A 27,201-nucleotide genomic window follows, 5' to 3' on the forward strand; every position below is an offset into this window, starting at 1 on the left:
TAGCCTTTAAAATGCCAATTTTTACGCGTTTCGTGCGAATTTATTCCACTTTTACATCACATTTCACCAGTTGAGCTTATCAAAATAATAGTATAATGAGTGAAAAAGCTCGCACCACACACTCACACCCACACTACCCACCCACAAAGCCTCTCTCACACACCGTACCCCACCCCTCCCCGCACACCCCCATCCCACCCCTTCCCACACACCCTAATAAGTTCAATTGCTATATGGTATTTCAGTACAATGCCGATTGTATTGAGCGCTTTCCACTTCCAGGTGCACCTCAGAAAACTAATGTGCCATTGACACGTTACCATGGTTACCACTGTGTCTCAATTTCTATGGGATATCATATATATATTTACACCTAATACCCCCACCATACTTCACCCTGTAACCCACCCTTCAATAGCAACCTAAAAAATTTAGGGTTTTTTTGGGGAAAAATGTGCATCTTCAATACGAAAGGTCAACATTTTCAAATGGTCGTCTTCTTTTCCTCCCAGCTGCATACACTTTTAAGTACATATCAGTAGATTTATAAATTTTACTCCAAGGACTGTTAAATTTGAAAAAAAAAAATCGATTTTTAATAATTTGCCATTTAGTTATGACTTTATGTCCTCCATAGAAATGCATATTAAATTGCCAAAATGACCAGTGGGATTTCTTTCACTTTAACTGGTTATTTCAGCTTAAAATGGACAGCAACCCTTCATGGCAGTTATTACTAATATATTTCAACATTTTGAATAAAGAATAACAAAATAAAAATATAACGGAAATCGTACATTGTGGCTTTAATTATTCATTTGAATCATTTCCCGTTTCGTTATGGCCACGCGTTTTGAACTCGCCACCCAAAAAGGGTGGTGGTGTTACGTATTTTCAAATTGTGATCTGTTCAATTCATCATAGCTCGGCTAAACAAAAAGATTATGTCATGGTTTTGGTCTCATTTAAAAGCTAAATAATACCACTAAATAACCTGTAAATATGAACAATATAGCTTTTCAACTAACGAAGCTGTGGTCGATTGAATTGCGAGCAGTCAGGGTGGTGGAGGGGGAAGCGGAGGGGGGAAGCGGTACACACAAACTCTATGGGAACGCGACGTTTCACGTGTGTAACTTGAATAAATTCACTGCTACAGGGGCTATAAACTTGGTTTTGGTCTTAATTTACAGCTAAACAATTCTGCTAATTGTTTTTAATCATTTTGAACTCTTAATGATTGGTTTAGTCTATAAAATTCAAACTTTTACGTACAAAACCACCCATTTTCATATTAAACACTGTAGAAAGTAATGCGGATGTCTTCAAAATCTAAAAGTTGCTGTAAAAATTTTATTACTTAACCTATCATAGTCAAAGTATACATTTTCTGATAGGAAATTTGATGAGGAATCTAAATATGGACTTACTTTTCCTGTAGGCCTATGGGTTAGGGGTAAAATGATTCAGTTCAAAATATGATGAATTGTAAAAAATTCTAACATACTTTGGGACACCCTGTATTCCGAGATTACCAAACAGCTGTGATTTTTTTATCTTCCAAAGTCTGTAGGCTCCCCCTATCCTCTAACTAAATAGATGTTATTTACTTTCAGTTTATTACTGCAAGTTAGTAATAAGCAATGCATTAAGTAACCCTTTTTGTATCCGGAATGTTTTTATTCCACCCTGTATAACTTCAAGGTCACCCTGTATAATGAGTTGAAATATGTATTGTTACATTCCTTATGCCTTCAGCTTTCCAAAAATGTATACTTTTGCTAGTTTAGGGTTGATAATTGTGGAGATATTCTAATTTGAAACTCGATTGGTGTAAAAATTCATATATTTGCGATGTAACGCTACGGGTGGCGAGCTCAAAACACATGGCCTTATGATTATCTGGACGATTAAAAGGCCTACTGTGATGTATAACCCAAGCAAACACAAAAGATTATAAACGTGTTTTGTTTTGGTTTGGACATAACGTTTTAATAATATTTAAACGTTAAAACATTTTATATGAAAAACAGCACACCATGTTTAATATGGTTTAACAAAATTGGCTAGAAAGTACAAAAGACTTAAAAATGTTTAAAGATTGTTAGGTCTTTTGTAAAAATAGCAGGACGGTCAGCATCGGGGGGGCTTCTCATAGGGGGAAGCTGCGCCTTTCACCCTTGGCTACGCCACTGGGCGTAAGTCGGTTAAATATGGTAGGCGAATTTATCTTTGGACATTATGTCTGCCGGTAAACGGCAAAATACACACACAGTCTGACAATAGGCCTGGAATATAGGCCTACTTGGCTCAAAGTCACAATGTTTATAAAAATTTCTGTTTAACTTTTATAATACTAATACTTTTTTTTTATAATACTGTCAACTTTTTACCATTCACTTTCAACACAATAAATTTTACGAAAACTCTTAAATGACACATATTCTAAGCCTACATGCGGAGAACAGGGAAAAATACAGCATTATTTTTTGGGGATAAAAAAAATTATCCTATTTTGCCAAATGAAACGTTTTTTAATAGGATGTTTTTTTGGAATGCTCTGCATGACAATCAAGCCGAAAGACTTGTACAAAGACTAATTTCATGTTATGCATTAATTCCAATTTTTAGAAAACACACTTTCTAATATCATTTATAACCAATTATCAAAATCAACATAAAATATTAAATTTTATGAGCAAACTCATAGTCCATACTCCAATTTGAATGTTTAGATTCGTGCTAAGTCTTTGAATTTTGTGACTGAAAATTGTACATGTTTTGCAAAGATCATTTGGTTTTAGCGCATTTCCCCTCAAATTAAAAATTTGACTTTTATTACCAGTTAGAACTAACTTAAAAGTGTTAAAAAGCTATGTTTCATTTGGTATAACAGGATATTTTTAATCCAAACAAATTCGTGCTGTGTTTTTCTGGAATTGAGAGTAGGACTAGCAAAATTAAATATAGTTTAAGGTAATGCATGCAGCCTACGCAGGTATATCGTCAAGTTTTTAAAGGTTTCAAGATATCTAAATTCAAATTAACATGTATAATGTGAAACTGCAGTATGAAACATAATGCTTCTGAATGTCAATGATTTTAAGGGGGTACTACACCCCTGGCCAATGCCAATTGTGTGCCTATTTTAGAATTTTCTCAAAAATTATATCGCATTGGTGACAAGTAAGATATGTATATTATAGGGGCAAGGACTACAACTACTGCAATGAAAATTCAGCAACTCAAGGCAATTAGTTATTGATTTATTGATCAAATATTGGTTTTCCCTCATTTTTGACTGTAACTCCACAACTGTTGTCTGTACCGTAAAACCTCGTCTACAAGCAATACTTTTGATGAAAGCTAAATCAATCCAGGCGCCATACGACAAAATGATAACATTATGTAGATTGAGCAATATTACCAATACAAATAAGTAAGCTTACTATTAGAAGACAAACCTATTATATTAGCATATTTAAGACTGTTTCGTATTAATTAAGATTTAATCAAAAACACTCTATGTCGCCATATATCTTCGTTTTATGTGCGGAGGTATTATCTACAATGATTAGACAAAATAAGGATATAACAGGAATTTGCATCAATGATATGAATTTTAAAATTGCACAGTATGCAGATGACACTACATTAATTCTAGAAGGTACAGAAAAATCACTCGAAAGTGCCGTTAAAACATTGCAATCATTTTATGAGATGTCTGGGTTGAAAATTAATATTGATAAAACGGTTGCAGTATGGATTGGGTCTCAGAAATTCAGAAATACTATAATTAGTAAAATGTAAAAATACAATGGAATTTCAATGGTACCTTTGAGTTTCTAGGCATTTCTTTTAGTACAAACCTTGCACAAATGGTAAATGATAATTATGATAAAGCACTTCTTTTGATACGAAAACTGTTATCAAGTTGGAAAAAAAGAAATTTAACGGTGTTGGGACGGGTTGTATAGTTGTGAAATCATTGCCTTTGCCAAAAATAAGTTATATTGCTCAAATGCTACCAAACCCAAGCAAGGAATTTATCAAAACGGTAAATGATGAGATATATAAATACATTTGGAACGGCAAGCCAGATCGAGTTAAAAGAATACAATTTGTGCAAAGTTATGAGAATGGTGGAGGTGGAGTAAAGATGCCAAATGTAGAAATGCATATAAATGCTTTAAAGGTAAATTGGATTCGGAGGGTTGCCTGTGGTGATCAAAAATGGGTTAAGCTATTTCGTCTTTGTTTTAATGTAATAAGTGATGATATTTGTTGCCTTGGTATGTATCGTTTTAATGACATGAAAAACATGATAGATAATAAGTTCTGGTATGATACTCTGTTTTCTTGGTCCTCACTTATAAACATTGTAAATAATACTGGATTTCAACCGTATTGCAAAACAATATTTGTGGTGGAACGATAAAATAAAGATTGGTGGTAAATCAGTTTGTTATGCCCATTGGAAAAAAAAGGGGTGTGCTGTTTATAAATGATCTCTTAAATGCAAACGGATCCTTTTTGTCGATTGTCGAATTTACAAAACTAAAAGTGAAGACCAATTTCTTAGAATACAATGGTATTATTAGGGCAATTCAGTCAAATTTTAATTACAATGGTACTATAGGCTCCAAACTAGCCTCCCCTTTTCAGCCGTATAATATGGAACTACTTTTTAAGCAACGAAAAGGGTGCAAAATGTTCTATGAAATTTCTATTGAATCAAAGATGAAGGATACAATGAGTAAGTCAAAGTGGCAAATGGAATTTGAAATGGAGAATGATGATTGGAAAAAAATATGTACCTTACATTTCAAATTTTCCACTGATATTAAACTGAGATGGTTTCAATATAGAATTAATCAGAGTATCATAGGCACAAATACATTGTTGTTAAAAATGAACATAAGTGATGATGACTTATGTACTTTTTGTAAGATAAATCCAGAAACAATCAAGCATCTCTTTGTGGATTGCCCTTTTCTAGAAATTTTGGGAAGATCTCAAAGACTGGATAAAAGACAAGATCAATATAGATCTAGCTATGACCCCTCAGTTAATTCTTTTTGGATCTAAATATGATTTAATTCTAACACTGATTTTGACTATTGCAAAATTTCATTTGTATAGAGTAAAGATGACAGAGAAACGACCAAACTTAGATGTTTTAAAAAGAGAACTTAAATGTTATTATAATGTTTTGAAATACCAAGCAGTATGTAGCCTAAAGTTACAAAAGTTTAATAATGAGTGGCAATCCTGGCAACTGTTAATGTTATGATATAATTTTTCATTCCTGTGTATTTTTAATCCATAGTTGAGGAAGTAAAATATGCTCAACATGCTCAATGTGTGGTGGAGGGGTCGGCGGGGTGGGTCGGGTGGAGCTCATTGTTGATTGTTTGTTTTTTGTTTTCTACTCAATTTTGAGTACAAAATAATCAGCAGTTAGTTCTATTCGCTCATTCTGTTGCTCTTTTCCCTTATTTTTGTTGCTTGATTTCAATCCTCTTATAAGTTTTTAATAACTCTCTTGAAATGACTATGTCACTAATATTAATAAATAAAATGCACGTTAATGTATTTTAAGGTCACTGATTAAGTGACAGTACTATGTATTAAGAAACTTTTAATAAAGACAGCTGTCTACAAAAAAAAAAAAAAAAACACTCTATGCTTGTAGACGAGGTTTTGCGGTATGTCTTTTCAGCTCAACCGGCTGTGAAGGTGTATATAGAGTCGCCTACAATTCTCAGTCATCAATTGTGCCAAAATTGGGGTCGATTATATAACGTTTCTTTCTGTCTATTCCGAAACATTTTGGTGTAATCTGTATCTCCGAGCATCAGATTTGTGCAAAACTCTGTGGCATTTTTTCGAAGTTCTATCGTTCTTACACCGTGCGCATCTCTTCGTTTTTTAATGACTTTACCCGTCGTGCATTCATTGCGAGTGTCCTCTAAAAGTTTTCGAAAATAAGCTAAATCCTGTTTAAATGTTGGTCCGTAGTCGTTGACTTTATTCCAAAATGTATGATTGAAAAAACGATAAAGCGTCATATCTGCCCAATTCCAAATTTCAATTTTCTGACGAAGTTCTCTGGAAATGCTCAATTTTTGGCCACTAGTTCTAAAATTGTCTGGAATGTAAACAACGTCTTTCCAATCAAGACAAAGATGTTTTCTTAAAAGCACCAGTGATTCATCAAAATAATCTGCGATCATTACCAGATCGAACTCCTCCGCAAGACGTTGTATTAACATGGCAACTTTAGGACCTGTATGATCGTGGTGGTCAAGCCCTAAATCAAAAATTTGACCACTTTGTAATTGATACCAAAAGTAAAACTTTTGGCTCAAGTACATGTCTGGTTTTTCAAAGAATGCTTCGATTTTGTCTGTTCCATTTAAGTTTAGATGTTTGGCCACCAGGAAATAAACAAATGCAGACTCAAAATGTTTAACAGGGTGACGGAGAATCGTTAAGTACGTTGCGTTTGGTATAACTATATCCATTTCTGCTCGATTATACCGTACATGATTTGTTAACATGTTGTACTTCCTTTGGTATTGATAAACCATGTTTCTCTTAAACTGCTGGCTACTTGAGAGAATATGCGGCCCATACTTGGTTTCAGCTTTTACAGCAAGCGTCATGTTATTTTTATATCCATATCTTTCTAAAATTGCAACCGCTGTAGTACTTGCAGCTTTGTGGACTTTGATACACACGATATTTCTTTGTCCAGGGGATGGGCATGTTGGTCCCAGAACGGAAGTTGTCCTTTCAGTTGGATGAGAAGTCGATGTTTGGATAGGTTCATCAAAATGCAGAACATCTGATTTAGATCCGTGTCGAATTATATTCGTCTCCGTCAGATTTTTATGTCTGAAACAAAATTAATGCCACAAATGAGTGCAGTCATATTCGAATATATGCATACAATTAATAACGATATCCATCCTAGATAGGTCAAACTATACACTTTTCTGAAACATTATTTGGCGTAATTTTTTAAACACAATTTGATCAGGTTTGAAAATTGACCCCTAAGTGAAACACAACGAAGTTATTATCAGGGATAAAGTCTACCCTCACTTTTTTTGTCATAATCTCTGTCCCTGCACGTACATCCCTTTTAAAGGGATTTTTACGGCGAGGTGAAGAGTAATTTTAAGGGATGGGACTCATCATGGGAGCATTAAAGTAGCGTTCTCCAAAAAATCATGCACACGGGATCCGGGACGGGATCATTTTGGAATCGTTCTGGGAATAGCTCAATAGCTCATTAGTTCGTAAGGGTAAGGGTGATGCAATTATGTGTAGGCCCTACAACCGGGGTGGGGAATTATAAGCTATTATAGGGGGGGAGGCAAATATTTTCATCAGGCCAAAAAAGAAAGGGGGGGGGGAGCATTTTTGGCAGGTTGAAAGAGAGGGGGGGTGGAAGCAATTTTTGGCAATATATGATAAGACAATTTAAGGTTTCAAATATGGGTTCCCCAAAATCTTGCGTGTATTAAGGGGAGGGGCAAAGATTTTTGGCACGTTAAGGGGAGGGGTGGTAAAGGTTTTTGGCACGTCGAAAAGGAGAGGGTAAATATTTTGTGGCACGGCCAGGGGGGGGGGGGAACAAGCAATGAGACCATTTTGAGAAGTCACCACCAGGGTTAGGGATAAAGGTTAGTGTTATTATTAGTTTTAGGGTTGAATGTTTAAAGAGATGGGTCATATGGATAGGTTTCCGGCTCAGGATTATCATGGTTATGTAAGTTAGGGTTAGAATTAGGCTTATAGTTTAGCATAGGCCTATATGTTAGGGTTAGGGCGCCGGTGAAGTTTAGATTTAGGGTTAGGGTAAGAGTTGGGTTTTGGAATAATGACCCTAATTCGGACTATCGACCTGTAACCATGGTAACCATTGTTTTGTAACTTTTTTATTATTAAAATATTCTGGGAAATGGTGTCACTAAACATGCTGAACAGATTTTATAGGACAACATTATACCCTTCAAACGAATATACGACCATTTCCTCGTATACTAAGTATTATTTCCCTATATAGCTATAGGCTATAAACTATAGACTAACTATGTAAAACTAAAACTATAGTCTACTTACATTTCAACACCAGGCGCCCAAAAACTATTTCGTGTATACTCTTGAGACGCGCGTAGTTGAATTACACCCTTATTAGTAGAATTCTGTGCAGAAAATAACAGTAAACAGAAGAAAAGCGTAGAAATAGCACCAAAACAAAACGCCACAAAGTTGACTTTTTGTAGGCCGAATACTCCCATCGATCTCATGATCGTTCGACGGACTAAATTCACAGATCCCAGAGGATCTGTGTTAAATATGACAGTTCTCTTGACAGAAATCAAACAGGCAGTACATTTTTGTGAACCATTCACAATGTACTTTCAGGAAGTTCCGCAAGAAATGAGAGTATAAAATACTATGACAGTCTATTGAAGTATGCTGTATTGAAACTGGTAGAGCTATACCATGAACTTGAAGCTGCATGGGTCATGCAGTTGATATCACCATGATCACAGCATCATACGCCCTATGGGTCAACTTGGATTTTGGCATAACACCCGGGCATAACACACCCAAACACAAACCCAGGCCAGGCTAGGATCTGTGGCTAAAACTGCATCCTGCCATAAAATGGGTCTACTTTCATTCAGTGTCAGGTCAATGTTAATCTCAATGAACCATGGCAATGAACCATACACGGCAAGACAATACGCCGAATTGATGATCAGTCTAGCGTGTACTAGGCCTATATTAAAATAATAAATGAAAAGAACAGAATTTGCACATAAATTGAACTACAAGTCAGCATTGGTCAGATCAAAGGTCGTGTTTGATCTGCAGAGCGCATCATCAGCTATCAAAGCTTGGTAGCTGATGGTATATATGTCAGTATTAATAAACAAACATACAAACTGAGCGCCTAAGACCCCCAAAAGTTAATTTTTTTTTCTATGATGCCCTAAAAAGGTGTAGAAACTGACAAGTTATATGTCACAGGGGAAGTTGCCCAAAGTTGTCAAAATTCTACAAAAATGTCCGAAATGTTGCAACATTTTTTAATGTTACGTAAAGTTCCCCAAAAGTGCGTGAGGTTGCATGACCTACGAGGGGGTATCCAAAAGTTTTTGACATCACCCAGAAGCGAAGGAGCTATATTGATGAAATTTTGTCAGTGTAATTACTGGTCCTTATGTACATTATGGTCCAAAAATGGTCTCATAAGTATGTTTACTTTTCTTACAGGTGGCGCCAGATGGGCAGTAGGCGCATAACCTGTAAAATGGTGAAAATTGAGGCACGCAGCGTGATTAAGTTCCTGCATTTGAAGGGTTAGGCCTACAATGCTCAGAAAATCTATGATGAAATGAAAGCTATCTGCGGTGATGATTGCCCATCATATGGCACTGTTGATTTTTGAAAAAGGAATTTCAAAACTGGCCACATGTCCCTCACAGATGAGCCAAGAAGTGGACGTCCATCACTTTCGGATCATGCGGCCACAGTGAAAAAATTCAAGAAAGTGGAGGATCTTATCATGAAAAGATTATGCGCCTACTGCCCATCTAGCGCCACCTGTAAAAAAAGTAAACATACTTATGAGACCATTTTTGGACCATAATGTACATAAGGACCAGTGATTACACTGATAAAATTTCATCGATATAGCTCCTTTGCTTCTGGATGATGTCAAAACTTTGGATACCCCTCGTATTTGTGCTGCATTGGAAAAATTTTGACAATTTGATGGAATCCGCGCTCACTTTACGCAGCTTGCGCGGGAGTTGAAGCAATTTTGAGTAATTTTGAAAACTTGTGAGCATCTTTTCAGCAACTTTAAGCAATTTTGAGAAAATGTTAAGCAATTTTGTGACATTTTGAATAACTTTACGCGATTTTGAGAGCAACTTTGTGCAACTTACTGCAATTTCGAGGAAGTTTGTGAAACTTTGAATAACTTTATACTATTTTGACAATTCTGGACCACTTTGGGCAACTTCCCCTGTGACATAGGGCTTCCTATGCCAAATTTCTGCTCGCAATTTCAGGTTCGTGCCCCCAAATTTGGCACGTCACGGTGGGGTTCAAATATTTTTTGGCATATGTCAAAAGGGCAAAGATTTTTTGGCATTAGGGGGAGGGCAAGCGATTTTTGGCAGCCCATTTCATCACCCCGGGGTCCTACACATAAGTGCACACTGCACAACTCAGCCTCTATGAGCTTCTATGGCAACGAATAAAAAAATATACAGACCAGACCGACCCAGATTTTACGTTTTGGGTAATTTTTCAGCGGCATCAAACTTGTTTGATATCAAAGGGATCAAAAGTACATTTCCTCGTATTCAGAATGCAATTTGGCGTGTCTGATGTACTCTCGGGTCCCCAAAATACTTTGCTAACGTGTTATCCGGTTCCTTAAGGGTGGTTTAATGGCAACGGTGTCATGCACAGATTTGCTAGAAAATGGTGCAGGATGTGTATTTTAGATGGTTGAGGACAAAAATCACCGGCGCTAGGGACGGGGCGTGTGTGTGTGGGGGGGGGGGGGAGTCGGAACTCTTTTCTCCCAGTAAAAAGCCAAGAATTGCGACAATGTCCACTCTTTGCGGCAATTTTGCGCAAAATTAGTTGATTTTGCCCCCCCCAAATTCAATTTGTCCCCAAATACCCCCCCCCTTCCGAAAAAAAATTCCTGGTGCCGCCACTGCCGCCTTACACCATTTCGTGATCCGGAGCCACATGCCCCCCACCCCAAGTTGAGATTTTTTACCATCAGAAACCTTGGACTACAATGCATCCTTTCTTGCCGATTTAGTCGTTTGACAAAATCATCGTCCAATTTGAAATTATAACATAGTGGCCTATGGGGCAATGAAATACATGCAATTATGTATAATGCAATGTCCTGAAAATTTGGAAATAAACTTTTTATTGGATACCGGTAGGCTATCTATTGAACCATGAGCTAAAAAGAGGATGCTAGAATCACAGGATGCTCCTTTAAGTATTTAAAGTGGTTTCACATCAAGTTTTTCAACAATATTTTAATATTTTAAAAAGGCCCATTCAGTGATCCCAGCGCAAGTGTAAAAAAATTGTTTATAAATTGCTTACAAGTGATGTATAGATAAGTAATTCAAATTGTCATTCGGTATTTTTGAAATGAAAATTTTTGCAAAAAACGAAGAAAACAGCAGTATTGACAAAGTTGAAGGTTGATGTTAACACATCTATGCCAATGACAAAGGTACCAAAAACTGAATTTTGATGATTTTTACGATCGTCCGGATAAGCAAATCACTGAATGGGCCTTTAATGACAACAACAATCATAGCAAACGTGAAATGTGTTACTTCATGTAGTAGAGATACAGTACTTATTTTATTGACAAAAATTAATCAGGTTGTATCAATCTGTGTTCAGACATAATTTCTTCATAAGGCCAAAAACAGGTTTGTCTCTGGAGAAAATGTAAAAGGCGGTTTGCAATGTTTTCCCCCCTACGTGAAATCGTGGGGTCAGAGCCACAAGGCCTTAAGTACAAAAACGCCATTTAATGATACCCGTATAGCCATTTTTGTACTCGCACGTTTCATGCAGTAGTGTTGCACTTATAGGGCTTTACGCTTTCGCTGATAAGTTTCCGTGGCTATAACTTATCTATGGTATACAATCATAATTTCATTTTCATTTTGGCCCAAAATGCACTTAGGGCCTTTTGGCTCTGACCCCTCGATATGCACAAATTCTTTCACTGTAATTATATGGCCGGTTTGTTTTGCTTTTTTCCTGCTTTACAACCTACTTTTCAATTTTTCCCCCTGAAATAAAACGAAGAAAAAATGTTTGTGGAACATGGAATTATTCATATTTTTAACAGCTACATGCATTGTCTTCAGAGGCAAACCTCTTTTTTGCCTAATATTACATGTCATCTTAATAATTCATTACCAAATACATGATGCATTAGTTCGCTTTTTCATTGCCCACTGGCAATGTAAATGCATGAAGCATAATGAGTTACATAGGCCTACTGCCTGTATCAAAATGATTGGCACCCCTTGACTCCCAGTGCTGACTAAAGAGTTACTTCAGTGAAGTTTTGCAGTTTATTGAAAAGCCTGCTTCTTTCCATTACATCATCCTCTTACACCCAGTCAGACCTTCCAGTGGCGTAACCAGTGGGGGAACTGGGAAGAAGAGCAAAAAAATTGGGAAGGGGAAAAGGGGAAGGAGAAAAGAGGGAAGAAAAAGGGAAGGAGAAGAGAAAAAGGGAAAAAGAGGGAAGAAGAGAAAGGGAAAGAAGAAGAGAAAAAGAGGGAAGAAAAAAGGGGGAGGGAGAAGAGAAAAGGGGAAGGGAGAAGAGAAAAGGAAAGAAAGAGGGAAGAAGATCTATACTACTTTCATTGTGCAATTTTGTACTCTGAACACTGGATTTTTAGCTTCTAATATGCCAAAAAACATGAGCTTCAGGGGGCTCCGCCCCCTTGACCCCCGCCGGGGCTTTGCCCCTTGACCACACCAGGGGCCCTAAGGCGGGCCCCTGGACCCCACCCGTTTATCACTTCGCGGCAAGCCTCTCGCGATGCGCACATAAATAATACAACTTTTGGTAAAAAATTGGGAAATTTTTCAATCTTGCCCCCCCCCCCCAACCCCCACCCCCCAAGGTCAGGTCTGGTTACGCCCCTGAGGCCTTTCAACCTACCGAAGTCAGAAAGAGGGACATTGCGGCCAAAACCTTGGTACAAGTACACAAACCAGGTACCAACAAATTCAAAGACTTGAGGTGTGCAATACTTTCAGAATTCAGGGAAGGTTTTGCAGGTCTAAATTAATCACATGCACAATAGACTAAAGAGAATGCTATAGCAAAGTGTTAAAGTGAAATTTGCATAATTTTCTGCTGTTCTTACATTTAAATTTGCCAACAATGAAATTTTCAGAAACCAGACTGTCTCTCTTTTTCACTTTGGAAAACCCCAAATGAGGGACAGTCCCTCAAAATGAGGGACAGTTGTCAAGTCTGCACCCTGTATTGTTACTTGTCAAGTCACCAACAACAAAGGTGAGCTCCAGATATGTTAACAAAATCCATGTATGTACTGCTAGAAGCCATATACATTGGCTGAGCACAGAAAAATCAATATCTTAACCCCATGAGAACTCCCTGCCGATTGGCCAAAAAGAAGTTTTCATTATCAATTGGACCAATCAGCAACATTGTTAGAATAATTTCACCACACAAAAAAATTGAGGTGAATTATTTGCAAAGCTCAATTCTAATTGGTGATTAAAGTGAAAATATCATGTAATTGACCAATCAGAGGCAATGTTAGATCGGCAGGTAGTGCTCAGGGGTTAATGAAGTGATACTGCATAGCCGTATTTGACCAGGGGAGCAGTGGTCCATGCAATCCCCCCCCTAATCATGTAATGCAAATAAACCTCATATTTGACCATTTTAGCTTTAAAATGGCAAAATTTTGCATAACATTTAGCTTCAAATTGGCAAATATTCACATGCTTCTCGCATTTTGTTCCTGGAAAGTTATTCTGGAAGCAAAAGATGGCTCTATTTACTCTGCTTCACAGATTCTACACCAACCTCCACCCCAAATGTCAAAAAACATTCAACATACTGGAAAAGTGGAAATTTTTGCACATTTAATTTTTTGCGCTTTGCCAATTTTGAACTGTTTCCCTTGTTTTTAAATTCGCGATTGTAAGTTTCCTTACATTGACCTTAACAAAAGGAATGTATTCACACATTGTTATTTTTCAGTAGCAGCTTGGAACGTAAAAATCGCGAAAATAAATATACCACAAAAAATTCCACTTTTTCAGTATGCCACTGAGTGAAAGACACACTGCATTAGTCAAGCTTTACATTCTACGGTCTACTGGCAAGAAAGGTGATATAATTGGGTATTGCAGTAGAAATCCATACACCCCTTTGGAAGACATGGCCTTAATCTCCCACACAGGGGGTGTAGACATCAAATGGAGTATCCCATTCAGGTAACCCATTCATACTCCCTGTGTGGATGATGAAGGTGGTGTCTTCTACAGTGGGTGTATGGATTTCAACGGGAATAACACATTAGGGTATTCTAGTCAAGATTTTTCCGCTTGGAAATTTGACCATATCTTTGCAAAGTTTCAGGTATTTGGTGGTCGGGTTTTTTTGGGGGGGGCATCTTTTCTGGGATATAGCCGGGACTTATACGGGGATGCAATGTATCTCAAAAGGGTCAGGATCAATTTACCAGGGGAAGCCAGGTTCTTTGACATTATGATTTTAATCTGGCGAGTCATGCACATTTTATGATCTTTCTGGCAGTTGCCCACGGCTAGGGGGCAGGGACTTGGCTGAGGGTACAAGTAAAAGTGCTCCACTAAGCAGGGACAAGTAAAAAGTGCACCGCTAGTTTCCAAAATTACATCCCCACCAAGTCCCCGCTAGATACTATGCAGAAAACTCCATGCTTTTTAATAAAGTTTAAACTGTTTACAATTAAAAAATCAGCTGATAGAAGACAAAAGTAAATATTTTTATTTTATTTGTATTTCCATTTCCATATATAGTATTCCACAATCCATATTTGGAAATCCCCACTTTCTTACATCATAGTCGATGAAATAGTCTTATTATCTTTTCTCTGGGAGAGGGGCTTGATATTTAGAAGTGAATCGCTAGTGTAATATTATATTTCTTACACTGCTTTGACCGAGACTGCAGTGGAAATATGTAACAAGCCCAAAGTTTTGAAGTGTTTCCGCCATAAAGAGATGTTATTAGGATAGGTAATTTTTTCCAAAATATTCTTTTTTCCTAGGAAAAATATTCCAATTATGCCATAAATGGTATCTTTGCAATATTGCGCATTCGTAGGGCACCCATGCAACACTCCTTTGTCTTGCATGGGGTATCTTTTTAAACAGAGGCATCTTTTACCTCTTTCAAGTCTTATACGGGGTCACCTTGGAACCCCTGTAACTCGATCACTGGTTAACGGTCACTTTTACAAGTTGCCACCAAAGTATGCACTTCACTGAATACTTTTAACGCTGGATTACAAATACTTCTGTGAGTAGGTAATGTTAATGCACATGTTCATTTTACCCCTGCATACTTATATTATTTAGCATCCTTACAAAAAGTGTAAATGGTATGTCAAAATTGGGGATTGTTGTACAAAATCTTCCCACTGGTTGAGATACGCCAAACTTATTTAGTGATATTATCACATTACTTAATCATGCTTGTCTCGAAAGTTTGTCAGAATGCAGATCTTACATAGATAATGAAACTTAACAAATAATAAATGATTTGCATAAAGATTAGATTCTCATTTTAAATGTTTGTTTGCACTAATCACACTTCTCCCCTTTTAATTTCAAGCCAAACAAATGAGGTAAAACAAAGAAAATTTCATCCCAGTGCCTACAATGTGTGTATTAGCTTGTCGATCGTATTACTTGTATTATTCAGCAGATCTTCACACAGCTGGGACGTATAAATATGACGTAAGATGAAAAGCGATTTGCACATGCAGTTTATACGCCACTGATTCCATGATACATGTACACATGAGCTCACACGCATGAGACGTGTTAGCCATCATTCGATCGGTGATCTTGGAATAAAACCAGAGACCTCCAGATTTAATATAAAAACTTAAATTTGACTGCAATTAAAGCACTTCAGGCTTAGTCTTTCATGTGGTATTTTAGTACAACATTGGGCACTACAATCATTAACAAAATAGAAATTTGAGGAAAATTGAGGGCGTCGCTCTGGAGCAAATCACTTATTTTGGCTTCAACTTATCTCATTTTTGTCAACAAAAATGGCTACTACGCCAGCATGTCATCCATGCGAAGATATGATTAAATGTAGTCATTTACTTTGTGCCTCAGTGGCAAAACAGGAATTGGTTTTTTTAGGGGGGGGAGAGGCAAAGTGAATTTCAGTAGGCAAAATCAACAAATTTTGCTCCAAATTGCTGTAACAAGTGGTAATTTTTGGTTTTTACTGGGCAAGAGTTCTGACTGGGGGACACTTACCCCCATGCCCCCTGGTACCGCCACTGCTGTGCTTTGACATCACCAACTCAGCAAAAGGAATATAGACATTTTATATCTGTTTTAATACATTAGTTATCTCTTTTAACATGACTGTACCAACTTCATTCTACACTACATTAAATATTTTACGATACAAAACTATTAGGTGTACACTTTAAGATTGAAAATAGCATTTTTAACTTCTCATCTCAAGACAAATTTCTTCAGCTTCTGAGCATTCTTGATCAAAACTTTTTTATCTCTTTTTATGATGGCACATGGTGTCTTCATGAATATCTCCTACACCAACCATTCCTTGTTTTACTTGGTTCATTGTTCACCTCGCCCCAATTTCATTGATGCAGTATTTGGATAATAACAAAATACAAATAAACACTTAAAACCAGTGTTCAAAATAAGCACTTGTTCCCGTGTCCAAAATCACTTAGGATAACCAAGATGGACAACCAGATATTTGACCTCCAAAATCATGATTAATAAATTAAAAAAAAAAAAAAATGGACATAAATTTTTAACTTGTCACATGTGTCTTTCATATCATCAAGATCTACCTATCACCACTAGCAGTATACCTAATGATATGGTGTCCACTTGTTCAGCATGTTCACTTCTGAATTTTCTGATAGCTCAATTTGTAGGGGCTGGGGACTCGAGCACTTAAACTCCCCCCTATGGGTATGCTAATGTACAGCATAAAACATGATTGGCTGCCCAGAGATTTCTGATTTTATCGGGATTACATGCTCATGCATTATTGTGGTGCTGAACGCAAAGGTCATCAAATTCACAACTTATCAATATCACTGAATATGGCAATTTTGCAGGGTAGGGTGTCAAATTTACTGTATACCTGAAAGCAAGTGAAGGCATCAAAATCATAACTACTAGTATTAAATCTCAGTGAAAATCCTGAAGAAGGTATGAAAATTAAACATTCCTTTCTGCAAAAATCATGTTAAAGGCAGAAGATTACAGACCCTTTAAATATCATGGGTCCTGCTGGGAGGGGGTATTTCACCATCTTGAACCTTTGTACAGGGTGTTTTAATCATGCCACAACGGCACAACCTATCCAACAACATTGCGGGAGCTGTACGACATTCAAGTTGTCCAAAAAGTCCAAAACATATTTTGAGCCCTTGTGTGTTTGCCTTTCTTTTACGGCCTCTTAGATTTTTAACATCTAGAAACAATGGTATACTGCAGGCACACAACTTTTCCACACAACATTATTAATATTAAATCCTTCTAGTCAAATACAAAAGATAGGAACATTTCATGTGACAATATTAAGGTGCTTTATCAAAATGCATGTTAGAAAAGTTCTTAGGGAGCACTTATTCTAGTTAATGGCTATAACAGTTGAAATCCATGTATACACCCCTATGGAAGTCATGACCTTAGTCTTCCACACAGGGGGTGAAGATTTCAAATAGAGTTGCCCATTCAGGTAACCCCATTTAAAATTCACACTCCTTGTGGAAGATTTAAGGTTATGTCTTCCACATGGGGTGTATGGATTTAACCAAAATAGCCCAAGTAGGGTAGGAGAGCTAATTATGTTGAGAAATTCACACACCCCCTATGGAAGGCATGAACTCAATCTATCAACCAGGGGGTGTAGATGTCAAATGGAGTTGCCCATTCAGGTAACCCCATTTGAAATTCACACTCCCTGTGGAAGATTAAAGGCTATGTCTTCCACAGAGGGTGTATGGATCTCAACCGTAATAGCCCAAGTAAGCTAAGAGAGCTAATTATGCCAAATACGGTACTATAAATGTTACCAATTGCACCATTTTCTGACTATCACCAATACAAACACTATATCATAAACGGTTCTTGTAATTCATCACTTTACAAAAAAGCTTTATAAAAGTTATAACATATTTCATAAATATTTATTTTTCAACACTCTGTTGAAAATATCATAATTTATAGAGTTACCAATGGTATAGTAATCTTTGATTACACACTATATAGTATTGATCCTTTGTACGGTCATCTCAAAACAAGGTTCTACCCAGCAAAGTGTGTGTTATGTGTACGTACACCCCTACACTGTATAAATGCATGATTGACTTGCCATGTTTCTTTTGCAAAAGACTTCTGGCACCTTGCTAGCATGAAAAATGCGCTCTTTGCACATATCGTCTGCTCAGTGCCAGAAGTGGGTAAGCGCAATAGCTGTCATGTCTAGCTGCCATGTGTAGATAAGTACAATATACTGTGTGCAAATTGCCAAACGTTCACAGGGCAACTATTGCACTTACCAACTTCTGGCACTGACCAGTCCATATATGTATGCCAAGAGAACCTGGTTTTGGTAGCAAGATGGCGAATCCATACAAAGGCTCAATATGACCCTGTCTGCAGTTGACTACAGAACTAAAAAGACAAGTTTTTTTGAATGCACTACTGATAGAAATTGAAAGATTCTTTGTCTCCTTCCTCCTCCTCGTGACTGGACGGTTGTTGCATTGCTTGCTCCTCATTCTCCTGCCCGGCAGCTTTATTCAAGCCAGCTAATAGTCTGTCAATATCAGATTGCTCCATAGCGGGGCTTTGCTGCTCCTCCTCAACACAAGGTTCTTCTATTTCTCCAGCAAGGGGCGGACAGGATTCATCCATTTCTCCTGTGAGGGATGACGGTGGTGCTGGAGATGGCTGTAAGGCTGGGTCGTCTAACGACAACGTAGGTGGTGTGAATTCCTTGCTTGTTCCTGTCATAAATTTAAACACGAAATTGTTTAATTAATCAGATGTTAATCCAAATTTCAAAATATCATATTTCGAACTGCTCATTGCCAGGAAGTGGGTAAGAGTAATAATTGCTGCCATGTGTAGATGAGTACAATATACTGTGTGTAAATTGCCAAATGTTCACAGGGCAACTATTGCACTTACCCACTTCTAGCACTGAGCAATCGATTTCGTTACTCTTAATCCAACATTATTTCTGGTTTTCGTAATCTGATCGAAAAGGAAATTATGTTTATCAATATTTGGAAAGTGAAAAATTGCAATTACAATTGGTACAAGAGAAAAGGTTTGATCATTCAAGCATATAGCAGAACAATGAAAACAAACAAACACAAAGTTATTTCAACATGCTAAGAATCTTTTTTGTTAAGATTGAGACCTTACAAAAATTACTGAATAATTAATCAAACTTAATGCCCTTCATTGGGTTTTAGTTATGGGATTTTTTGCATATACTTATTCCCCCTATTCTAAACCAGCTTTTTCATAATAGAAGTGAAAGTATATATATATATACATCAGCTGTTACATGTCCTTCACAAATTAATTATTAGCATTCATGTGCCGATATCAAAACCTATACAAAATGTGACAGCATGTACCGATTTCAAAATCTGCACTATATTAAGCCAATTGAAAATATAATTTCTTTCTCTAATGGATTTACATGAAAAATAGGAAGCCAGTAAAGTTGACTATTTATAAATGTTATTTCCCACAGCTGTTACATCCATAAAACATGTTCATTGATGGAGCTAACATAGATTAAATAACATACAGATGGTGCCCCATCAGACAAAGTGCAACATTATGTGATAATGAGGGCTGATTGTTCCATAAAGTGTGACAGACAAAAAAAAGGCGCAAAATGCTATACCCACTCTGCGCTTGTATGGCATATTTTACGAAGTGCAGTCTTGATATCTTTCATTTAAATGTAAAGGCACAGATCGCTGTGTGTGATTTGTTAAACATAAGTGATAGACTTATCGGACCTCATGAATTCTCATTTTGGGATGCCATCTGTTAATGTTTATTATGAATCTATGGCTGCAGCTAACAGTGAGATCCACAGTAAATCAGTGGATGACCTCAATGAAATCGGCAGCTATTCACAAGGGTTATCAAGTCAAGTGGCGAATACTACAGGGGTGTGATTAAAAGCTTGCGAAATATCCTGAAGTAGTATATCGCAATATTTTGCATTCCTGACTGATATTTCCCACCAATTTACCTTTTCATATCAGGGCTACCCTGACCCCACACAGACTGGGGCTCCATCTGCCCTATGGACATTCATTTACTGTTTCCACCTGCAACAACATACCCACCAGGTGCCATGTATAATCCCAACTCTAATGCTGAAATCGACTGCTTAGTGCCAGAAGTGGGTAAGTGCAATAGCTGCCATGTGTAGCTGCCATATGTATACGAGTATGAGTACAATATACTGTGTGTAAATTGTCAAATGTTCACAGGGCAGCTATTGCACTTACCCACTTCTGGCACTGAGCAGTTGATATCATCATTACAACATTTTAATCCTAACTCTTATCTCTTTTAGGTGGTGCTACGTTATCAGTGAATTCCGTCCTTACCTTTCTTTTGATAGAATAAGATGTAGACATTGCTAGAATCAGCTTCAGTCGGTTCCTGATGATTGACAGTCTCGTCGTTACAATACTGCCACGTATTAGTGAGTGGATTTTTCACGTAGGACGTGTAATGACCAGCATTAACACCTGATGATGACAAGGGAGATGAACAAAGGCAGTATAAGTGACTGGGACTCAAATACATTCTTAAACACTTGAGAAAGTTCCCGCAATCTTACTGGTTCTTAGCCATGTGATATGACACGATATAACACGGTTCAGCTTAGGGGTCGATTTAGAAAATAAATAAAATATATGCACAACTCTGATTTTTTCCTAAAAATGGGCTGAATAACACAAAATGTTGCATGCACAGGCAAAATTCTTCATGAAAACCCCTCTAAATCGATTCAGCGCGTACACACCAACTCCATATCCATACGCGTTATTTGAACCAATCAGAGGCGCTAAATCAATGGGACTGATCGATTCTAAGCCCTAGGTAATTGCTTGTAAAGTGTAGGATTTAATTTGAATAAAATTCGTAATACTTATTATAAATATTTTATTTGAATTGAAGTGCTTAAGAATGAGAATAAAGATGTTTTAAACCGCTGCCGTGCATCTATCGTCTCATATAACACGGGCGACACCATTATTTTTTGCGTCAAACAACTCGGCTTCAACTCACCGTTATATTTAAAATAATGATGTTGCTCGCGTTATATTATACAAATATTGACTGCTATGAGGGGCATGGTTAATATTATAGGCCCAAGGTGATCTCAAAACCATGCTATGACCCTCGGCTGCACCTCGGGTCATAGCATGGTTTTGAGATCTCCTTGGGCCTATAATCTTAACCATGTCCCTAATAAAGCAGTCAATATTTGTTTTATATACCAATTAATATAGATTTTTGTCATCTGATTGGTTAAAAGGCCTATTTTATTGTTCATAGGCCATGGTAAAATTTACAAAGAAAGTTTTTCGTAATGAACCGATCGCGTCACCGCAACTGGCAGGCATCGCGTTGGAGCCGAACACGCCATCGCGCGCGCGATTATGTGAAAATGACTATTCCCGGGGAATAGTCTTTTTAAAAGACTATTGCCCGCGGAATAGTTCAGTTTTTACATAATTCTTAAAAAGGAGGGCATAGCTAATTCAATGACTGCACTTTTAACCAATCAGATGACAGGAATCTATAAATGAGGTATATAAAATGAGACGATAGATGCACGACAGCGGCTAAAAACAATAACTTAATTCTCAAACCTAAAATTTATAAAACATCAAATTAGTAGTGCTGTAATCGATTGTCGTAAGTATCGATAGTCGGAAAATACATAGACTTCCGACATGTCGAAACACTCAATGTCAGTATCGATACACAAACGACATGGCACACATTGCCAAAGTCATGTAAAATTGCGGATTTGCAATACCACTTTCGTTTGTTTGATGCATGATCCATGTAGTTTTAGCTGTTAGGCTTCAATACACTTGTTGTTAACTTGTTTCTGGAACTTACTGATAATAAAATTGGTAAACTCAAATCCGTGTTTCAAACTGCGTGAGTATCGATAATAGTATCGACATGTCGGATGTTTGCCTCCCGACATATCGATACCCAGAAAGCTTATCGATTACAGCACTACAAATTAGGTATACATTCTTGGAACAAGTATACATGTAAAACAATGTTACAAAGTCAAATCGGACATTCTACATCAAGTTATTATACCATTTTTCACCAAGGTGAGTCAGTGATGTCAGTGCACATTGGGCCATTCCATTTAAAATCCACACTCCCCTGTGGAAGATTTTGGAAATATCTTCCACAGGGGGAATATGAATTTCAAATGGAATTAGCACATTAATCCACTCTTTTTGAAACTCAGCCTCCTTCAGGGGGTGTATGAAATTATAAAAAAGCTGCCCAGTGTGCTAACTCCATTTGAAATTCATACTCCCCCTCTGGAAGATATTTCCAAAATCTTCATTGGTCACAGCTTCACATCGCAAGCAATTGCTCAAAGCGCTGGCGTACACATACATGTGTTTAAAGATAACGCATAGATGCGTGCGCAGAACAGCTGTCTCAACATGTTAGTGTCACCGACTCACCAAGACCATAAATAGTATAGCTGTGTCCGCATAGAGAGAAGCCATATATGTGATGCAATCAAGCAAAATGAGTCTGATGTCGATCAAAATCAAAATTCAGTTTTCAATCTCATTAATATATGAGCCATTCTCAGAGCTTTATTTTGCTGGAAACCCCATCATAATCAGACTTATGGTTCCAGAGATATGGCCATTTTAGTGTTGCTCAGAACAATAAAATACAAAAGAAGTTGAATACTATTGATTATAACGCAAAATCAATATTCCCGACATCCGACTCATTTTGCTTGATTGCATCACATATGGCCATACAAACGCAAGTAGCTGATGCTATGGTAACTCTTTTATGGTATGGTAACTACATTTATAGGAGTTACTTTGGCTTCATCAATCATTTGGTTTGTTCAAATGTAACCTGGTATGAATAAATCAAATTTATATTGAAATCTTAAGTATTGATTTATTGGGAGGAGATATACCATACAGATCTTTCACCACTTACCTCCAAAGTGACACACTGCACTTTGTAAATCATAGATGTGATTGCTGCCTTCTAGAGCTGCTTCATGACACAGGAACTCACTAACATCAAGGCTTTCTATCTGGAAGAGAACTTTATTGTCTAATTTGGTGCTGGTAAACTGGTGGAACACAAACCTAGTGAGTGGTAAGAAAAGATATGCACAAATTACACATGTCATCTTTTTTTATAACATGCAGTTGATATTATACAAATATTAACTTCACAGGCAGTATCAAAAGGATGGGTACCCGTCAGTTTTGATAGTTATTGAAAAGCCTACTTCTTCCAAATGCTTCTTCCTCTTGAAATGACAATAATTTATAGTTATAATGACTTGTTTATGACATTAATCAACAAATTATGTTGCAGTTTGACATGGCAGTCATGTCCATATAACTGGAAACTGATGGGTAGCAATCATTATTTTTGATACAGCTTGTATATGAGTATGATGGTCGAAATATAGTCACAAGGTGAAATGAATTGTTACATTCCACAAGCTGGAACGGCAAGTGGAATGAATGGAACAAGACATCTTTCACTGAGCAATTATAGTTTGACCATTACACAAGTTTTAAGACAGTATTACCGTACTGACGCGAGTATAAGCCCACCTTCGAGTATAGTCCCACCCTAATATTTGGGGAAATTTCAGAATTTGTTATTTCCCCGAGTAAAGTCCCACTGCCAATTTTTAACAGAATGGTTCCGAATTTGACAACCCAAATCATGCAACTTCATTTGCAAAATGACCTCAAAATTATTTTTGTGACTAAAATGGAGCTTAATTTTCATTGCTAGATTATTTATTTACCTTGAAACATCCTCAAAATAGTTCACATATTATAGTAAAGATGATAAAATTCAACAAAACATCAAGCTTTTACAAAACTCTCGCTGGAAAAATGGAAACTGAATCAGTTGTTTTGTTTTTGTTTAGAAGCCACTCAGTCAATTAACCTCAAACCTCTTTCGCTGATTTTATTTATTTTCAGTCTCATATTTGCTGTCAAAAATCAATCCTAAATATTTAAAATGCTCTACATAAATCATGGATACATGAAAACATTATTTTGGAATTTTTGAAGGATTTTGATGTGAGAAAATGAAGTCTAATTTAGTGAAAATGAACTCTACTGCCGTGAACAAAGATTCAAGATGGCCGCCTCCACAGTTAGTAAACAACATGTGGAAAGATCGATCTTGTGTCAGAGGCGTAAAATAAATTAAAAAAATGATAGTTTGCATGTCATTTCTTTCAAAGAAATTGACATATTTTATTAACAATATTCCCAACATTCTATTTAGTGAAGGTAAGGCTAAAATTCCACCCAAAAATATGAGAAAATATGAGTTTTTTACAACTCAAGTGAGACTACTTTTTAAAGCTTCTGGTGCCGAATATCGGACACCTTGACGTGTATTCACTGTTTTGAAAGCTTAAAAATGCACCTTGTTAACTAGCAAATCCTTGTGTAAAGTCCCACCCCCCATTTTCGGTCATTTTTCATCCCAAAAAAGGGTGGGACTATACTCGCGTCAGTACGGTATATTGGTTGTTTTCTATATAATTGGGCACAAAATCAGTTGATCATAACGAAAGGAAGGACACACAACTGTTGTGCAAATCTAACGGTTATAATTTCCTATTCCACTACTCACACTAGGTTAACTGAGCTAAAATCAGGACTAGACATGCATCTCTATCAATATGGGGGACACCCCGTCAGTCTGAAACACTGTCAATCTGAACCCCTGTCAGTCCGAAAACCGGTTATAGTTAGGCTTAACCCTAACAGGTTTTCGGACTGATGGGGTTCGGATTGACTGTTTTCTAACTGACGGGGAGACCCCATCAATATTTTCTTAAAGAAGATTAAATATTTAGCATTGCTTTTTTCACAAGTTGACAACTCTGAAATTCAGCACAGGTATCTCAAATATCGACTGTTCAGTGCCAAAAGTGGGTAAGTGCAATAGCTGCCATTAAGTGCAATAGCTGCAGTGGCAGCTATTGCACTTACCCACTTCTGGTACTGAGCAGTCGATATGTATGCACACTCACCTTTTTAGATACACTATAAGTGTTTCTGGAAAGCGACGAATAGCTATAGTCTTTCTGGCACACTGTGGTTTCTTACAATTGGGACAGAACCATGGATTATGTTCATCTAGTAATTCACTGTGAAAGGAAGCAAATAAACAGTTATAAAATGTAACAGATGCTTGCTGTAAGAAGGAATAAAGGCATGAAAACGTGTTGGTTTTGTTATGAAAGACATGCCAATTCAAGCCTTGCACGGTTCCGCCATATTGGGTAGAGCCTCTAACTGGTAACAGGCATGAAAGAAAGAATTACGTCATATGACTGGTTTAATTCTGCCAGATCGAGGCTCTACCTTCAAACTTGATGACCATGCAAGAAGTGAATGTTATGTACAGCAAAGAAGTTGAGATGATCATTTTGATTTTGATCATTTTGGACGACAGGCATATATCCTAAGGTAACTGATGAGCTTTCAAGTCCTCAGACATATAAAATCAAAACACACACACACATCCCTTACACAAATAATTTTAAAAGAAATACACATGCATTATACCAACCTTTCTGTAAAGGCTTGAAAGCAATCCCTGAGAGTTAATTGATCATTTCCAACCATACTATCCATGGTCTTATCATCATACACCACGACTAGCACACTCTATCATTTCCTTGGGGAGATCTCTAAAGACCACTGTCAGATGATCATCAGACTGCAGGGTCAGATCCACCTCACGAACAAGTTGACAACCTTTGCAGTGTAGACCATATGGACAGCGGGAACACTGCAAGCCCTGTCAAATTAATATATATATTTTGCAAATTAGCATTAAGCGATAAAAAAGCTTGTTCTACAGGTCCGACCGACCCAGAATTTGCATTTTCTAGAAATGTTTCCAAAAAAGGTTTTTTTTTCAGAATTTCGTGACATTTTAGGGTAATTTTAGCCTCCAGAAAAAAAAAACACGCCCAACAGACCGACCCTACTTGAAAGGTCTGTTCGCTTGTAGAACAGGGGTTTTTTTTTCGTCGTCTTACGACATACTTGTCAAGAATTGCAAGTTGTTGTCAAGTAACCCAACTCACATCTGAGATGAAGTCAAGATCTTAAAGGGGTATTTTGTGATCCTAGCATCCTCTTTTTATGACATTTTCAAGTAGATATCCACGAAAAAGCTTATTTCCAAAATTTCAGTTGATTCCGATTTTGCGTTTGCGAGTTATGCATGATTATGTGTATTACACTGCTCCATAGACAATGTGTTGTAATTTCGTTCTGGTGCACCAGAACGAAATTCAAATTTAGCGATATTTTTGCTAAACGAATTAATCTACAAGAAATATTTGGTACATAAACATTATGTAGCCAGAGGTATCCAGTGGTGTAAAAATCTCAACTTTTTTTGGGAAAAGTGGGGGATGAGGCTGTGGATCACGAAATGCCCCTTTAATATGCTCTATAAAACAAAGTAATATTCAAAATCCAATCCTACAAGATAAGCTCTTTCGCAATTTTGGAAATCTCGGACAGCACATCAATATTCGAGCCTGTTTGAGAGATAAACAACACAATCTCCTCCATTGATGATGAACCTCGCCTGGAAGGGATTCCCCCATGATTTTACTTTCCTGTTTTCATACTAGCAATTTCTAGCTAGCTCCTCAATACATTTGTCTTCTATGCATGTGTTCAGAAGACATCAAGATCAACAAATATCCAAAACACACAGTGTTTTTTACATTGAATTACTGTGGCGAGTCCTCAATGTTTATCTCCCGAGCTGGCCAAGAATATATCTCACAATGCACTGTGATTCTGAGACAGCAAAAGGGCATATTGCATTTGTAGAGCTAATTTTGAGAACTGACCTGTCCGTTGGTTAAGACCAATGTGAAGGGCGCCCCCACTGGTAGTAGATTTTCCATGTTGCCATACAACTGTTCACCACTCACTTCATTTAGTGTGTAGATTACATTAGGATGTCCAAACAAGTAGCTCT

General features: G+C 37.2%; 2 protein-coding genes across 2 annotated transcripts in view; both read right to left on the reverse strand.

Annotated features, from left to right (window-relative positions):
• Positions 1 to 5,066: 5,066 nt before the first annotated feature.
• LOC140155359 (galactosylceramide sulfotransferase-like) lies at positions 5,067 to 8,606 on the reverse strand. Its single transcript, XM_072178173.1, has 2 exons — positions 8,134 to 8,606; positions 5,067 to 6,900 (listed from the first exon to the last, which is right to left on the reverse strand). The coding sequence occupies exons 1-2, from the start codon at positions 8,319 to 8,321 to the stop codon at positions 5,772 to 5,774; spliced, it is 1,317 nt and encodes a 438-aa protein (XP_072034274.1). The 5' UTR covers positions 8,322 to 8,606; the 3' UTR covers positions 5,067 to 5,771.
• Positions 8,607 to 12,753: 4,147 nt separating this feature from the next.
• LOC140155360 (uncharacterized) overlaps positions 12,754 to 27,201 on the reverse strand; it is a 37,109-nt gene continuing 22,661 nt past the window's right edge. Inside the window, 7 exon segments of the mRNA XM_072178174.1 lie at positions 12,754 to 18,869; positions 20,508 to 20,651; positions 23,137 to 23,291; positions 25,223 to 25,339; positions 25,765 to 25,847; positions 25,849 to 25,995; positions 27,071 to 27,199. Of these exon segments, the coding sequence (XP_072034275.1) occupies positions 18,562 to 18,869; positions 20,508 to 20,651; positions 23,137 to 23,291; positions 25,223 to 25,339; positions 25,765 to 25,847; positions 25,849 to 25,995; positions 27,071 to 27,199 (1,083 nt within the window). The 3' untranslated portion in view covers positions 12,754 to 18,561.

The sequence above is a fragment of the Amphiura filiformis genome, chromosome 6, assembly GCF_039555335.1.
Source record: "Amphiura filiformis chromosome 6, Afil_fr2py, whole genome shotgun sequence".
NCBI lineage: Eukaryota > Metazoa > Echinodermata > Ophiuroidea > Amphilepidida > Amphiuridae > Amphiura > Amphiura filiformis.

Bases quoted from the DNA above. Each gene is read 5' to 3' on its own strand.
- LOC140155359 (XM_072178173.1), bottom strand. From the start codon at position 8,321: ATGAGATCGATGGGAGTATTCGGCCTACAAAAAGTCAACTTTGTGGCG. The intron at 6,901-8,133 runs GTAAGTAGACTA...ATTTTGTTTCAG, and splicing joins TGGGCGCCTGGTGTTGAAAT to ACATAAAAATCTGACGGAGA.